Here is a 17,438-nt window from a genome sequence, read left to right as displayed (position 1 = left end):
GATGCGTGTTCCCCGCCAGCAGCAGGGGGGCGCCCTGAGCGAGTCTGCGCAGCGCACAGCTCCGCGGGTCTCCTAGCGACCCAAGAGGCGGGGTAAACACACCACCGGAGGCCGGGTGGGCAGCCGGGGAACCACGGCTGACCGCAAGCGGCTGTTCGCACCCGCGGCGCGGGCCCGGGTGTCGATGGGCACGGACTGCAGACCCTGGTAAGCGCGCGCACGCGCGCGGGTGGAGCGTGGGGGGAGCCTGCACCCCCTGCTTGCTGCGGCTGGGGGCGGGGGATGGCCAGGGGCCGCGGAGGACCCAACTCCCTTTCCTCCTCATGGTCCCCCGCAAAAATAGACCATAACCAGCGCGCGAAGTTCCTCAACGCCAAGGACACCTTTTTTTGTTGTTGTTATCCTCAGAGTCCCCCAGAGGATGTAGATGAATATACCCATTCCAAATGGGAAACTGATGGCCATAGAGTCCTCTGCGGAGACTGGTTTAGCCTGCGACCTGCCCTTCTCCGGGTTAGACAGCACCTGGAGCCTTGGCCACCCAGCTGGTAACTGTGGCCAAGCTGAGCCCGTGTTTGGAGAGTACCTCGGGTACTGGGGTGGTCTGCTGCTGTTTTGAATGTGTTGATCTCGGAGAGACAGCAGTCAGCTGTCCTGAAGAGAGGTCTTAGTTCCCTGCCCAGGAATTGAACCTGGGTAGCCTGGATGAAAACCAGGAATCCTAGACACCAGAGGCTAGAGGCTAGAAGCAAAGTTCCCCTGGCTCTTACCCCCACTGAAAACAAGAATGTTTCAAGGAGGCAAAAACTGTAAAAACAGGTACAGCGTTTATTATTAGAGACACAGCACAATGTATAGGAGAGCACACACTGAAACAGTTTATTTAAGTCAGGAGCTAGGCAGAAATACACACCCAGGGAGAAAGGGTATGGGCGTCCTCTCTTAATGAGGAGGAGACAGTAAGTCAGAAAGTAGGCGGAAGTACACAACCGGAGAGGAGTGCTGGCCTCCTGATTGAGAAAAGCAGTGAAGAGGTGATTTAAATCCCTTCTATAGGACAGTCCTTCCATGTCTTTGTTTACATCTGGCCAATTACCTTGCTTCTTCCTTTACACCTGACTGGTCCTAGGATGCTCCCCAACATGCATGTGCAACATTTTGCTAAGATGGATCCCACCACAGAGGCCTGTGGGTGCATGTCCACACTTACTATGGGGTGGCACCCCCTCCCTTTTTGACCCCCAAGGAGCCTTCCTGCGCATGTGCAGAAAGGGAAGTTTTCCTGACCTCAGGAGTGGTCATCTTATCTCTTTACTTCAGCAGAGCTCAGCTTCTGCCACTAGCTTTGTCCTTGGAGTGTCTGGGGGAGAACAAAGCTTCAATTTTACTCCACGTGACAGACACCAGCTGTCCAGCCCAGGGGCCCATCTGTCTCCTACCTCTGTCACTGCCGCAGGACAGGAAGCTGAGGCTTTCTGCCTTTGCTGATTCCTCGAGCTGCTTCTGAGAATGGAATTCGGCTCTCTTGTAGGCAGCACGATGTGGTGGTTAAGATGACAAAGTCTAGAATCAGAAAGGCTGGAGTTGAAGGCCAGTTTTCCTCTTGTTTGACTGGTGACCTTAGGCAACTTAGTTGCTGTTTCTGGACTCAGTTTTCCTACCTGTAAAATGGGGACAATAAAAGGAATCAGCTTTATAGGATTGTTGTGAGTATTTACTGACATAGCACCTGTGAAGCAGTTACTGCCACATACATGCAGTGTATACATGTTAGCAATTATGAACTCTTCGAGAATCTCTCCCCAGCCCCATTTTCAAACTGTTTGCTTTGAAATAATTATAGACTCACAAGAAGTTGCAGATATAGTGCAGAGGCCCCATATATCCTTCCTCCAGATGCTTCCAGTAGTACCATCTTGCATAATGATAGTACATTACCAAAGCAGGAAATCAGCACTGGCGCAGTATATGAATTAGACGGTAGACTTTACTTGAATTTCACCAGTTGTCACTTGTGTGTGTGTGTTTGTGTGTGTGTGGTTCAGTAAAATGTTGTCATATGTATACATCAAGATACAAAACTGTTTCCTCACCGCAAGGGAACCACTTCATGCTATCCCTTTATTATCATTCATTTTCCCACCCACAACCCTTGGCAACCACTAATTTGGCCTCCATTTCTATAATTTTGTTCTTTTGAGGATGTTAGCTAAATAGAATAATACCTTTATTAAAAGTATAAAACTTTTGAGATTGGCTCTTTTTCATTCAGCGAAAGCCCTTGAGATCCATCCAAGAGATTGTGTGCATCAACAGTTAGTTCATTTTTACTGCTGAGTTGTATTTCGTGGCACGGACGTACCATGGCTTATCCATTCATGTGCTGAAAGACATTCAGGTCGTTTCTAGCTTTTAGCTATTACATATAAAGCTGCTATGAACATTTGCGTACAGGTTTTTGTGTGAACATAAGTTTTCATTTCTTTAGGATAAATGCCTGACACTCTTTTGCAATTCTTAAAAGTGGAAATATCCAAGTATCATATAGTGACTGTGAAATAGTAAATGTTTAGAAAAAATGTTTTATTTTCTGGGTCAAGCAAAATTTTTCATGAACTTAACAGAATGCAGAGTGGTAAGCTTAACAGCTATGAGAGGTAAAGTGGGGTCATGGGAAGCCCTCCAGCCAGATTGGTTGCCTTATTCACCTCTTTGGAACTCAGTTTCCTCATTGAAAAGTGAGGAAGGTGGACTAGATTTCTTTCAAAGTTTCTGCCAGCTCTAACAATCTATGAGGTTTGAGCTAGCTGCCACACTTTCCCCATTTTAAGTTGTATGACTGTCCTTAAGTAAAAATATTGGTTATCAGATTTGATTTTATGAAGTGCTTGGGTGTTTGAATTTGTTGTCAATGGGTGGAAAATACACTTTGGTAAAGATTTTTTTTTTTTTTTTTTTGCCCCTCACTGTTGTGGCCTCTCCCGTTGCGGAGCACAGGCTCCAGACACGCAGGCTCAGTGGCCATGGCTCACGGGCCCAGCCACTCCACGGCATGTGGGATCTTCCCGGACCGGAGCACGAACCCGTGTCCCCTGCGTCGGCAGGCGGACTCCCAACCACTGCGCCACCAGGGAAGCCCTGGTAAAGATATTTAATACTGTGGAGGGTAACTTGCTAACTGGTCATACTGAGTGGGTCATCAAATCTCAAGATTAGATGGAATTTCGACATTCCCACCCCTTAGCTATTTGAGTGATTTATTAATTGCAAAGGGCAACTTTTTGTAAACTCATGTTTTTATATCCTTTCATTTAGATCTTCACAGTAGAAATGGGTTAAGCCCTTAAAACACACATGCACGTACAGCAAGCAGGAAGTTTCTAGGACTCATAAGAAAAGAACAGAGATCAAGCTGGAACCTCTTAAAAATGTTTTGTGCTGGGCTTCCCTGGTGGCGCAGTGGTTGAGAGTCCGCCTGACAATGCAGGGGACACGGGTTCGTGCCCCGGTCCGGGAGGATCCCACATGCCGTGGAGTGGCTGGGCCCGTGAACCATGGCCACTGAGCATGCGTGTCCGGAGTCTGTGCTCCGCAACGGGAGAGGCCACAACAGTGAGAGGCCCGCATACCGAAAAAAAAAAAAAAAAAAAAAGTTTTGTGCCTATAAGGATGAGTTCAACAAGGAGTAGATTTGCTGTAACGAGTAATTATAGATGAGAAGGGCCTGGAGGTGGAAGAGGCTTCAAGGAAAGACACCAATAATATAGAAATATATAACTAGGGCAGTGTGACATATTAGGATAATGAGAGACCTGCCATTAAGCTGCTCAGGTTCCAAGTCCTGACTTTGGCAATGGCTGGATATATTAGATTATCCAGGTCCCATTTTCCTTCCCATTTGTCCATCTGTCTCTTCCATCTTAGCTTCATGCCCTAACTACTCAGTGCAAACAGGGGTCTGATGGGTAAAGAAACAGAGTGAAGCAGGCTGCATATAAGGCAGTAGGGAGTGGTAGAGACTGTGAATAAGAGAGCATAGGACTTGTCTAAAGATGGCAGCCCTTATACCAATAATGGCTCCATGGATAGGTGGACCCAGTGTCCCCAGAGCTCCTGATTTCTGTTCCAGATTATTTGTGTGAACGTTTTTATATGTCAGAAGCTCCGGCATAGTGGTTAAACACCTTTCTCCAGAGGCACACTACCTGTATTAAAATCTCAGCTCTCTCCCTTATATTAGCTGTGGGAACTTTGACAAGTGTTTGGTTTTCAACTTCTTTGTGCCTCAATTTCCTTATCTGTAAATGGGAATAATATTAGTACCTACTTCATGGGATTGTTATGAGATTAAAACAAGTTAATTCATGTAAAGCACTTAGAACAACACGTGTTATATAGAAAGTTCTCAATACATGTGAACTCTTATGATTCTTATTAAAACACAAATGGGATCAAATGACAGGTTTGTGGGCCTGATACAGTCCATGAACAACCAGTTTGCAACCCTTGACCCCCTGAGTTTAGAGGAGAAATCGAGGTCCACAAAGGTTAAATGAAGGGCGAAGATCACACAGCTAGTTAGGGGCGAGTTGTCACTGTGTCCAAGTTCTTCCCACTGCACTGTGTCCCTTTAAAGGATAAGAAAGAGTCCCAAGAGGGGTCACAACTTGTGAGTATTCTTCACAAAGAGACTGCATAGCTGGATGGTGGTGACAGCACCACCAAATGTAATAATGGATTACGTTTACACATAGTGACACGGATGAGCCTTCATGGTATCCTGCTTGGTAAGCAAGTAACAGAACAGTACCACTTATGTACATGAAGGATACACAGGTCTTATAAGGATGTCTGCAAACAATGGGTACATTCCAAATCTGTTAGAGTGGTTTTGCTTGTGCAGGGGAGGGCAATGATGGTGGGCTATGGGAATAACGTAGAATAAAGAAAACAGGAGAGGGGCCTTGCACAGACCCTCGATAACGTGCCATGAACCAGGACTATGATTAACTCAGACTTCGCCACGTGACCCTCCCTTCCCCCACCTCTCCTCCTGAAACAGGTGGAGACCAGCCTGCTCACAACCTCCTTCTCTCACCCTTGTGGCCCATAACACCGGCGTGTTGTCTCGCAGGTACAGAGAAGATCTGCCGTCCAAGTGCTTCACAAAGCACAGGCGCAGGTCGCCACGCCCCACGTCACTGAACAGCCGGCGGTGGAGATTTGTGAGAACGCGACTGGATGACTTCCGGAAAGGCTGCCCGCCTTGCGGAGGTGTGATCACTCGGGGCCCTGAGGAGGGCTTTCTCCCCCAGATTTATCACAGAGCTCCCCGACCTGCCCCGAAGAGGAGCCAGAAGAACATGCTGCCTAGGGAAGCAGCCCTGTGTTCCACGCTCTCGCCGGCCCGCCAGGCGCGTAAGGACTTCCTGGCGGACGTTGAGGCCCATCCGACCCCCCACCCCTCGGCTCTCCACCCGGACCTGGAGGAAGACATGCCCGCAGAGGTGACCACCTGGGGAATATTGCTCCTTAGATGCCTGGGGAGTGCCCTCCAAGGGGTGAGGGTGATGAATGTGTCCCCAGGGGGGCAGGTCTCCCGGGGTTTGGAGCAGCCTTCTAAGACGTGCAAATGGCAGCAACATACCCGCCGCTCCCTGTGCTTCCTATGACGCCATCCAACTTATAAAGGCCCAGCAAACCAGAAGTGTCCGACTTCTTTACCCCTGAAGCTCTACCAGTCTACTTTGCTTGTGACTTTTTAGGGGGAGAATAGAGTGGAGGAATTGTCCAGTCTTGCTTCTGTCACGTTAGCCTGGTCTTGGGAGGTGTCCGTGAGAATTATTAACTGATGGCTAGAAAGGCACCTGCGCGCCTGAAATGTCATGGGAAATTTCACCAGGTTGCCAAGACTAGGGCTGGGCAGCAGCTGCGATCTGTCACCTCTGTCCCAGGCTTCTTTCAACTTGCAGGTCTAATGTCCTTAGCATACGTCTCTTGTCCTTATAGCTCAAAATGGCTTCCACACCTCCAGGCATCGAGTCTGTCTTTCAGACAGGAAGGGGAAGGGGCAGAGTTTAAAAGTTGCACGCCAGCCGACTCTTTTAATTAGGCAAATAGTAGCTTTCCCAGTAAACATCTCATTCATCTGACCACTCTTAGCTGCTAGGGAGTCTAGAAAATTGAATTTCTTGGGTGGGTATTGCAGCCCTGAACAAAATCCAGGACAAAATTCTATTAGATTTAAGGAAAGGGGGCAGGATGGATATTGGACAGGGAACTAACAGTGCCTGCTACCCCGCTACCCCCTTAGCCCCTGCAGTCTGTTCCCTGTGTTAGCAAGCATGACAGTTGTTGAGAAGGTAAACGCCTCTGCTCAAAGCTTCTCATTCAGAGTGAAGTCCTTGCCATGGTCTGGAAGGTCCTGCGTGTTCTGTGCTCCGTCCCATTCCTGCCCTGCTCCCTCTCCAACCTCACCGCCTACTCCTCTGCCCTCCTCAGTCTGCTGCAGCCACTCTGGCCTCCTGGCTGCTCAGCAAACGTGAACAAGCATGTCCAGTTTAGGTCTCTGTTCCTTTGTCTGGAGCACTTGCCCCCGGATGTCTGCCGGGCTCACTCCTTCACTTGCTTCAGCTCTTTCCTCAATTATCTCCTCACTGGAGGGGCCTACATAAAAAGGCACTCCCCTCCCTCTCATCCTCTGTGCCTTACCATGATCTATTTCCATCCTAGCAGTTGTCAGCGCTGGGCTTCTCACTGGAATAAAAGCTCTACAAGGGCAGGGCTTTTCAAGGGCAGGGATTTTATCTGTGTCTTTCACTGTGTACCACCAATACCTGGCATATGGTAGACACTCAATAAATATTTATGGATAATGAATGAATGAATGAGTAAGTGATTAGTGTCAGGGAAGTCTGTAGAAAGGACAACTGGAATTTCTAATCAATGATTTGCCCCCTGGGCTTTCCTTCACTGCCTCCTGCGGGCCAGAGCTCTGAGTCCGTGACAAAGAGATTGTTTGCACACCTCCTTAGAGGGCACATGGGACAGTGGCTCTTATTCCTATGTCTGACCTCCTCAAACAGATGTGTTGGCTTCCTTCTGAAGCAGGATCTCTTCTTGTGGTGCTATGATGGCCACCAGCAGCTCTAGATGTAAATTTTACCCAGAAAAACACCACCTCTTTTTGCACGGTTCCAGCAAAATTCCATGACCAAATTTCCCTAGGTCTCACTTGGGTCTTGTACCCATTCCTAAGCCAGTCACTGTGGGCCTGATTAACCTGGTCAGCCTGCAGAGTGACGAGTGGTCAGGCCAATTCAGATCACAAGGACTGAGAGTGGAGAGAGACATGATTCTCCAAAGAAAAGTCTAGAGACTGTTACTTATAGGAGGAAGAATGGATGTTGGGCAGTCAAATAAACAGAAATCCTCTAGAGACACTTTTTTTCTGTGGGGCAGTGGGGTCCGGGTGGGTCCAGAGGCACTGTTCCATCTAGAGGAGACAGAACTTCAGTAAAAAGGCCACATAGCTAATGTCTAGATGATGGACGTTTACCTGCAGCACCCAGCGCTGTATTTACACTGGAATTGATGAACAGAATTGACCAACTGGAAAGGAAAAGGAAAGGGATGACTAGGTCCATTCTGTTTTAGAATCAAGGGGCACCCTTTTCAGCTCATCTTTCTTTCCTCTAAAGTTGTTTTCTGTTTGTAACTCTTATTAAAGGTGCTGGAAGTGCTGGATCCTGACAGGAAGCTGGAGGACACATGGGGTTATTGTCAGGGCATCCGGAAAAGAATGAAGGAACCCACAAAACTTTTAAAAAAACGTTCTACTCAAGTCTTCCTGGGGCAGTAAGTATCATTCTTAACCTCTCGCTCATTCCTGTCCCATGATGAAACGTTCTAGTACAGATCTTCCTTGACTTACGGTGGGGTTATGTCTCCATAAACCATGGTAAATGGAAAATACCATAAGTCAAAGATGCATTTAATACATTTAACCTACCAAACATCATAGCGTAGCCTAGCCTACCTTAAACGTGCTCGGAACACTTACATTAGTCTACAGTTGGGCAAAATCATCTAACACAAAGCTTACTGTATAATAAAGTGTCGAATATCTTATGTCATTAACTGAATACAGCGCTGAAGGTGAGAAACAGGATGGTTGTGTGGGTACAGGATGGTTGTAAGTGTATCGGCTGTTTGCCCTTGTGATCACGTGGCTGACGGGGAGCTGTGGTTCGCAGCCCAGCATCACAAGACAGTATCATCACTGCATATCACCGGCCCAGGAAAAGATCCAAATTCAAAATTCAAAGTGCATTTTCTAGTGAATGAACGTTGCTTGCTTTTACTCCATCATGAAGTAGAAAAATTGTAAGTCGAACCAGCATAAGTCAGTGACTATCTGTAGTTACCTTCTCAAAGCTTCTCATCTTTAGAATATTTTAGGAATAATTAAGAATCTTGAGAATAATTAAGAGAAGCAAAAGTAACTAAGTTCCTGAGGAGGAGGGAAGGGAGCCTCGGGTCCCGCTCTGAAGAGTGTTTACTTCATAAATGGACGTGAATTAGCCAGCTATGGAGCGAGTACGGGTGTATCTGCGTGACTCTAGGACAGCTGTCAGAGAAGAAGAAAACTGCAGAAAACCTGATTGACTTTGATTAGCCCACAATGGCTTTCTGCATTATCTGTGGCAGAAGCCCTTTTATTCAACAGGACTGAGACCAGTAGTTGCTTGAATAACCAACCAACCAAACCAGCCAACCAAGAGGCTAACATAGGGAATTGTAGAAGATGATAATTTAGTACTTGACACATTTTGCTTTACCCTAAAACATAACTGTACATTCACTTGCTAGTCTTTTATTATAAAGCCTTTTTTGGAGTAAGGGTCTGCTGCTTGGAGTTTCCCAGTCATCTTTTTTGCATAAACTACACCAGTAATGCCACCTTCATTGAACCTTTCCAAAGCACTAAGCTTCGTTTTCATAGAAATCTCTCTCTTTCATATCACGCTTTTGTTTTCCCCATTCACAAATTATTTAATTTAAAATGTAAGTGCCATGATAAGTATACTTGACACAAACAGATTTGGGATATGCATTTGACTGTTGAAATTGATGAGATCACTGGCAGGCACTGAAGCGTATGGGTGAACTAGAGGGCAGCCCAGCCACAGCACCCAGGCCACTTACATAGGACCCAGGACCACGGCCAGGGTGTGTGGAAGGGGCCACGGAGAGCTTTGCTAGTCACACGAGTTAGCTACATGGAAGTGGAGTGAGAGAGAATCCACTGATTAATTATACATGTTGGTTAGGTGGGGACACGATGTGACAGGAGCCCCACTGTTTTGGCCTCTTAGTGTACCCCTGGTCAGTCTGGGGAGAACAACTGGGCACACTCCTCTCAGCTCTGCCCTTCTACTGGAAAGCAAGATGGCCCATGGAAGCACGAGTTCTCCTCTCTTCCTTCCTTCTTGAGGGGAGCTGCACCCTGGTCCATGCCACTGCTGCCTGGATGGGACAGTCTGCCCATTTCTGGATTTCAGTTAGCAAGTCCTCTTGGACCTGAACCCAAGTGCTCGAACATGGCTGCCGCCAGTGATAAAGGGGACATTTTGGCTTTTGTCTTTGCTCTTTGTATTATTTTTCAGTGCTTAGAATGTGGGTGGGGAAGAGGGAGGAGTGTTGTAAGTAGGGGGTCCCCTTGGAGACTCCAACAGTGTGGGTCAGTGTGGCCCTGTGAGCACCTTTGAATTCTTGACCCTCAGGGACCACTAGCTCATTCTATTTATGCAAAAAGATCAACAGTACTTATCAAGCACCTACTATGGGTCATGGTCAGTGCTAGGTTCTGAGGACACAGTGCTAAACAAGTTAGGACCCCATCTTCGTGGTGATTGCAGACTGGTGTGGAAGAAAGCATTAAATATCAAGGGCATCGAGTCTTTGTTCACAAAGCTATATGTTTATGAAATATTACTTTTCTTTTATTTCTATTTATATCTGACACCAAGCCCTCATCCCACTGAATAGCAAACATTCAGTCGTGGTCATTTTTTGTAGTGTAAGAAAGTGGGATAGGCCTCTAGCAATTGCAGAGGCAATTAAATTGATATTTAATTTCTTTCTGGTTTTGGGAACTCTTTCTTTTCTCAACCCTTTGCTGTTTCTGTCACACTCTATGCATCCACCCCACTCTCCCCATCCCATCTCAACACCTACATAATTACTTCAGTGAGCTTGGGTTTCTACACAATATAAGATCTGTCTTTCACTTAGGCAGTTTTCTTGGTCAACCCTGTAAAAATCTCCAGGGCAAGAAATTTCAAGCTAATGGGTTATCTACTTAAGAGGGGAGAAGGTAAAGTATAGAGAAAATGAACAAAATTAATGTGTTAATAAATTGTCATATCACAGAATGAATGTATAATTATATAATGGCGAGGGCTTTTTTTTGTCAGTGTATTCTCAGTTTCCTATGGCTGCTACACAAAGTAACACAAACTTGGTGGCTTAAAAGAATAGAAATTTATTATCTTGCAGTTCTGAAGGCCTGAAGTCAGAAATCAGAATTACTGTGCTGAAATCAAAGTATCTGCAGGTACATGTCCTTCCAGAGGCTCTAGGGAATAATCTATTCCTTGCCTCTTTCAGTTTCTGTAGGCTGCCAGCCTTCCTTGGCTTGTGGCCATATCACTCCATTCTTCAAAGGGCAGTATCTTCAAATCTCTCCCTGACCCGTCTTCACATCACCTTCTCCTCTGTGTGTGTCAAATCTTCCTCTACCTCTCTCCTATAAGGCACTGTGATGGCGTTTAGGGCCCACCCAGATAATCCAGGATAATCTCCCCATCGCAAACTCCTTAGTTTAATCATATCTGTAAAGACTCTTTTTCCACATAAAGTAACCTTTAGAGGTTGCAAAGATCAGCACCTGATCTCTTTGGGAGCCGTTAGCAGCCTCCCACATGAGGTAATATCTCCCATCTTTAAAACAACTTTCTTTAACTATATAGTCTCTTCTTTCCTTTAGAGCAGAACTCCTTGAAAGAGGTGTCCATACTCACTTCCTCTTTCATTCTTTCTTGAACGCAGCAATCAGCACTCCACTGGATCTCCCTTGGGTCAAGGTCACCAATGGCCTCTATGTTACCTAATCAGCTCTCAGTGATCACCACTTGATGTAACTGTAGCAGCTGACACAATTGATACCATCTTTCTCGAAACACTTCTTCATTTTGTCTCTGGTACATCCTCTTTCTTGGCTCTCCTCCTGCGTCATGGCCCTCTCCCCAGTCTCTTGCTCGTCCTTCCTCACCTTCTTTTTAACCTTGAAGTGCATCAGTCTCTGACGTCTTCTTTTCTACATGTTTACGCAATCTAAGTCACCTCATTCAGGCCGTCTATGTGTGGATGTTTAACATTTGCCTTTGAGTGTATAATTGGCATCTCAGACTCGACAAGTCCTAACTGAACTCTTGATTTCTTCCCCAAACCTACACCCGCTTCTGTCTTCTCCAGATCAGTAAATAGTAACTCCATTCTTCCAGTGGCTTTTGAAACAGTGGTTGCAATCTGCCGAAAAATCCTAACACCTTTACCTTTGAAATATACCTAGAATCTCACCTGTTCTACTACTGTCAATCTATTCCAAGATACCATCATCTCTTGCCTGGATTATTGGAATAGTTTACTAACTGGTCTCATGGCCTCCACCCAGCCCCCATCCTCTGCCCCAGTCTATTTGTTGCACAATAGCTAAAGTGATTCTGTAAAAAACTTAAGTCATACAATAACAGTCCTGTGCTCAAAATTCTCCAGTTGCCTACTTATTCAGAGTAAAGTCCATAGTCCTTACAGTTGCCTCTCAAGTTCCTTATGATGAGGTTCCCATTATCTCTTCAGGCCTCATCCTCTACTATTATATCCTTTAAGTACTCCTTTCCAGTCGCATTGACCTCTTCGTGTGCCTCATACATGCTTAACACCAACCTCAGGGCCTTTGCACATGCTTTTCTTGTCTGCCTGGTGTCTGCATTGTTTGATATCTACATGGTTTAATCCCTTTCTTCTTTCGGGTCTCTGCTCAAAGATCACTTTGAGAGAACTTTTCTGTATAAATAAGAGCCCCCTCTCATCACTCTCCATCCCTCCTGCCCTGTTTTATTTTTCTTTATACCACTTATAATCACCTGGTACATATTTGTTTAGCTCTTTCCTATCTGTCTCTCCCTACTCAATTGTAAGCTCTGTGAGGACAGGGTCTTAACTCTATTTACAGCTGAATCCAAATGCCTAGAATGGTGCCTGGCACATAGTTGGTGCCTAATAAATATTTGTTGAATGGATGGATGGATGAATTAATATATAGGTGCTATGAATAAAAGGTACAGGGTGCTATGAATAAAATGTGGGCTCTGGGGACAGACTGTGTGAATACCTCCCTGAGGAAGTGGCATGTATGTTGAGACATAATGGGGATGAGGGAATAGAGTTGGCATTGCAGTCAGTTAGAATAACATGTACAAAGGCCCTGTGGCTGGATGGGAGCATGATAAATTCATGGGACTGAGAGGGGGCCGCTATGGTTGGAGCTCAGAGAGTGAGGGAGTGTGTAGTTACAGAAGAATCTGGAGAGATAGGCAAGGAACAGGCCATGAAGAGCCCTGAAAACTGAGTTTAGACTTAGATCTTTACTGGAGGAGTAACAAGAAGCTATTGAACTCAAAAATCTTGTACCTGAATGTCCATAGCAGCATTATTCGTTATAGCCAGAGTGGCAACAACTCAAATATCCACCAACCAACTGATGATGGATAAACAAAATGTGGTCTCTCCATACAATGGAATATTATTCAGCCATAAAAAAGGAAGAAACGACTGATACATGCAACAGCATGTATGAAACTTGAAAACATTATGCTAAGTGAAAGAAGTCAGACATAAAAGATCATATATTATATGGTTCCATTCAGATAAAATGCCCAGAATTGGCAAATCCACAGAGACACAAAGTAGATTAGTGGTTTTTAAGAGCAGAGAGAATGGTGGGGGTGGGGAGATGAACAGTGACTGTTAAAGTTTATGGGCCTTCTTTTTTGGGGTGACGAAGATGTCTCAGAATTAATGGTGATGGTTGCACAACTTCGTAAATATATGAAAGCAACTGTATACTTTGAAATGGTAAATATTAGGGTGTGTGAGTTATATCTCAAGTTTTAAAAAGAAGCTATTGAGGAGGTTTAATCCAGGTTGAAGGGTAGCTGCATTTGATAAGACAAGATTTACACTTCGGGAATGGATTAGGGATTAGCAGTTAGGGCCTTAAGAGAAAATGCAGAGACCCCAGCAAGGAGCCTTTTGCAACAGTCCGGAGAAGGAGACAGAGTTAAAATCTACCAGATTTACTAATAGGCTGGAGTTTAGGGCTGAGGGAGAGAGAAGGCAAGGATATCTCCTATTTTTCAAGATAGTCTTGACAGATTCCAAGCCCTGTAATTTGTGTTTTTACCTGAAATGGGTCTTAGTAAATGGTACTCATAATTTAAAAAAATTAACTTACAGTGATAAAATTCTATATCAGCTTTAATTGTTCTAAATAAATATGATATACTTGTCTTTATGATATTGATAATGAGAATATGGTCTTTGAAAAATATTAACATAGAATTTGCACCAGCTTGCAAGAGCCTGCCTGTTAAACATACTTGCATTATGAGCTCCTCCCCAAGATACTATTTGAAATCCACCTGGATTCATGGCGCTGTATATTGTGATTCTTTGATGATCTCATTAACTTTAGTCCCAAGAAGACTCCTGTGTCACATCCAGGCCAATGGCTTTATGAAGAAAAGAAGCCAAGTGAAACAGATCTGCTCTGCAATGATGGTCCACTTCTTCATGAAAACGTACGCAAAGGAGTTAGCGACTTCTGCAGCTGGCCTACTAAGTTTGTAAGTTACTGGTAATACTTATAAGTCGAGCTCAAAGTTGCTTTTGTTAAAAAACAGTGTTTGGATATAATCTAAGTCAAATAGGCAAAGTCGTAAACGAATCTTTTGACTCTCCCACTGTTTAAAATAGAAATGTTTCTTGTAGGTGAAATTTCTGGAAAGTTTGCAAGCTTACAGCCAATGTTTGAATGTTTATTGTTTATATGTACATTGCTGTTGTTTCATATATATATTTTTTAATTTTTACATTTTTTTATTATAATTTTTAATTAGCTTTTTATTTTGGAATTGTTTTAGATTTACAGAAAAGTTTCAGAAATAGTAAGAAATTTCCCATATTTCTCATGCCCAGTTCCTCCTATTAATAACATCTCTCGTGTTAATAATTAGTATGGTACACTTGAAAAAATTAATGCGCCATTATCAATATATTTTTTTGAATTTTATTTTTTTATACAGCAGGTTCTTATTAGTCATCCATTTTATACACATCAGTGTATACATGTCAATCCCAATCTGCCAATTCATCACACCACCACCCCCACCTCCCGCGGCTTTCCCCACTTGCTGTCCATACGTTTGTTCTCTACATCTGTGTCTCAGTTTCTGCCCTGCAAACTGGTTCATCTGTAAAATTTTTCTAGGTTCCACATATATGCGTTAATATATGATACTTGTTTTTCCGACTTACTTCACTCTGTATGACAGTCTCTAGATCCATCCACGACTCTACAAATGACCCATTTCATTCCTTTTTACAGTTGAGTAATATTCCATTGTATGTATGTACCACCACTTCTTTATCCATTCATCTGTCGATGGGCATTTAGGTTGCTTCCATGACCTGGCCATTGTAAACAGTGCTGCAATGAACATTGGGGTGCATGTGTCTTTTTGAATTATGGTTCTCTCTGGGTATATGCCCAGCAGGGGGATTGCTGGGTCATATGGTAATTCTATTTTTAGTTTTTGAAGGAACCTCCCTACTGTTCTCCATAGTGGCTGTATCAATTTACATTCCCACCAACAGTGCAATAGGGTTCCCTTTTTCTACACCCTCTCCAGCATTTGTTGTTTGTAGATTTTCTGATGATGCCCATTCTAACTGGTGTGAGGTGATACCTCATTGTAGTTTTGATTTGCATTTCTCTAATAATTAGTGATGTCGAGCAGCTTTTCATGTGCCTCTTGGCCATCTGTATGTCTTCTTTGGAGAAAGGTCTATTTAGGTCTTCTGCCCATTTTTGGATTGGGTTGTTTGTTTTTTTGTTATTGAGCTGCATGAGCTATTTATATATTTTGGAGATTAATCCTTTGTCCATTGATTTGTTTGCAAATATTTTCTCCCATTCTGAGAGTTGTCTCTTCGTCTTGTTTATGATTTCCTTTGCTGTGCAAAAACTTTTAAGTTTCATTGGGTCCCATTTGTTTACTTTTGTTTTTATTTCCATTACTCTAAGAGGTGGATCAAAAAAGATCTTGCTGTGATTTCTGTCAAAGAGTGTTCTTCCTATGTTTTCCTCTAAGAGTTTTATAGTGTCTGGTCTTACATTTAGGTCTCTAATCCATTTTCAGTTTATTTTTGTGTATGGTGTAGGGAGTGTGCTAATTTCATTCTTTTACATGTAGCTGTCCAGTTTTCCCAGCACCACTTATTGAAGAGGCTGTCTTTTCTCCATTGTATATCCTTGCCTCCTTTGTCATAGATTAGTTGACCATAGGTGCATGGGTTCATCTCCAGGGTTTCTATCTTGTTCCATTGATCTGTATTTCTGTTTTTGTGCCACTACCATATTGTCTTGATTACTGTAGCTTTGTAGTATAGTCTGAACTCAGGGAGTCTGATTCCTCCAGCTCTGTTTTTTTCCCTCAAGACCTCTTTGGCTATTCGGGTTCTTTTGTGTCTCCATACAAATTTTAAGATTTTTTTGTTCTAGTTCCGTAAAAAATGCCATTGGTAATCTGATAGGGATTTCATTGGATCTGTAGATTGCTTTGGACAGTATAATCATTTTCACAATATTGATTCTTCCAATCCAAGAACATGGTGTATCTCTCCATCTGTTTGAATCATCTTTAATTTCTTTCATCAGTGTCTTATAGTTTTCTGCATACGTGTTTTTGTCTCCCTCAGTAGGTTTATTCCTAGGTATTTTATTCTTTTTGTGGCAAGGGTAAATGGGAGTGTTTCCTTAATTTCTCTTTCAGATTTTTCATCATTAGTGTATAGGAATGCAAGAGATTTCTGTGCATTAATGTTGTATCCTGCAACTTTACCAGATTCATTGATTAGCCCTAGTAGTTTTCTGGTGGCATCTTTAGGATTATCTATGTATAGTATTATGTCATCTTCAAACAGTGACAGTTTTACTTCTTCTTTTCCAATTTGGATTCCTTTTATTTCTCTTTCTTCTCTGATTGCTGTGGCTAGGACTTCCAAAACTATGTTGAATAATAGTGGTGAGAGTGGACATCCTTGTCTTGTTCCTGATCTTGGAGAAAGGCTTTCAGTTTTTCACCATTGAGAATGATGTTTGCTGTGGGTTTGTCATATATGGCCTTTATTATGTTCAGGTGGGTTCCCTCTATGCCCACTTTCTGGAGAGCTTTTATCATAAATTGGTGTTGAATTTTGTCAAAAGCTTTTTCTGCATCTATTGAGATGATCATATGGTTTTTATTCTTCAGTTTGTTAATATGGTGTATCACATTGATTGATTTGCACATATTGAAGAATCCTTGCAACCCTGGGGTAAATCCAACTTGATCATGGTGTATGATCCTTTTAATGTGTTGTTGGATTCTGTTTGCTAGTATTTTGTTGAGGATTTTTGCATCAATGTTCATCAGTGATATTGGTCTGTAATTTTCTTTTTTAGTAGTACCTTTGTCTGGTTTTGGTATTAAGGAGTTGGTGGCCTCATAGAATGAGTTTGGGAGTGTTCCTTCCTCTGAAATTTTTTGGAAGAGTTTGAGAAGAATGGGTGTTAGCTCTTCTCTAAATGTTTGATAGAATTCACCTGTGAAGCCATCTGGTCCTGGACTTTTGTTTGTTGGAAGATTTTAAATCAGAGTTTCAATTTCAGTGCTTGTGATTGGTCTGTTCATATTTCTATTTCTTCCTGGTTCTTTCTTGGAAGGTTATACTTTTGTAAGAATTTGTCTGTTTCTTCCAGGTTGTCCATTTTATTGGCATAGAGTTGCTTGTCATAGCCTCTTAGGATGCTTTGTATTTCTGCGGTGTCTGTTGTAACTTCTCCTTTTTCATTTCTAATTTTATTGATTTGAGTCCTTTCCCTCTTTTCCTTGATGAGTCTGGCTAATGGTTTTGTTTATCTTCTCAAAGAACCAGCTTTTATCTTCTCAAAGAACCAGCTTTTAGTTTTATTGATCCTTGCTATTGTTTTCTTTGTTTCTATTTCATTTATTTCTGCTCTGATCTTTATGATTTCTTTCCTTCTACTAACA

At 43.3% G+C, this 17,438-nt stretch overlaps 1 protein-coding gene across 1 annotated transcript in view; it reads left to right on the top strand.

Moving 5' to 3' along the window:
- The first annotated feature begins 427 nt into the window (after positions 1 to 427).
- Positions 428 to 17,438, top strand: part of FAM47E (family with sequence similarity 47 member E) — a 31,135-nt gene continuing 14,124 nt past the window's right edge. The window contains exons 1-4 of the mRNA XM_029234691.1: positions 428 to 591; positions 5,135 to 5,505; positions 7,716 to 7,857; positions 13,820 to 13,925. Coding sequence (XP_029090524.1) covers positions 428 to 591; positions 5,135 to 5,505; positions 7,716 to 7,857; positions 13,820 to 13,925 — 783 coding nt within the window. The remainder of the gene's footprint in view (positions 592 to 5,134; positions 5,506 to 7,715; positions 7,858 to 13,819; positions 13,926 to 17,438) is intronic.

The sequence above is a fragment of the Monodon monoceros genome, unplaced genomic scaffold (genome assembly GCF_005190385.1).
Source record: "Monodon monoceros isolate NGI ecotype Baffin Bay Population unplaced genomic scaffold, NGI_Narwhal_1 Super_Scaffold_20, whole genome shotgun sequence".
Lineage (NCBI taxonomy): Eukaryota > Metazoa > Chordata > Mammalia > Artiodactyla > Monodontidae > Monodon > Monodon monoceros.
The sequence above is the reverse complement of the archived record's forward strand: the minus strand, read 5'-3'. Positions and strand labels throughout refer to the sequence as shown.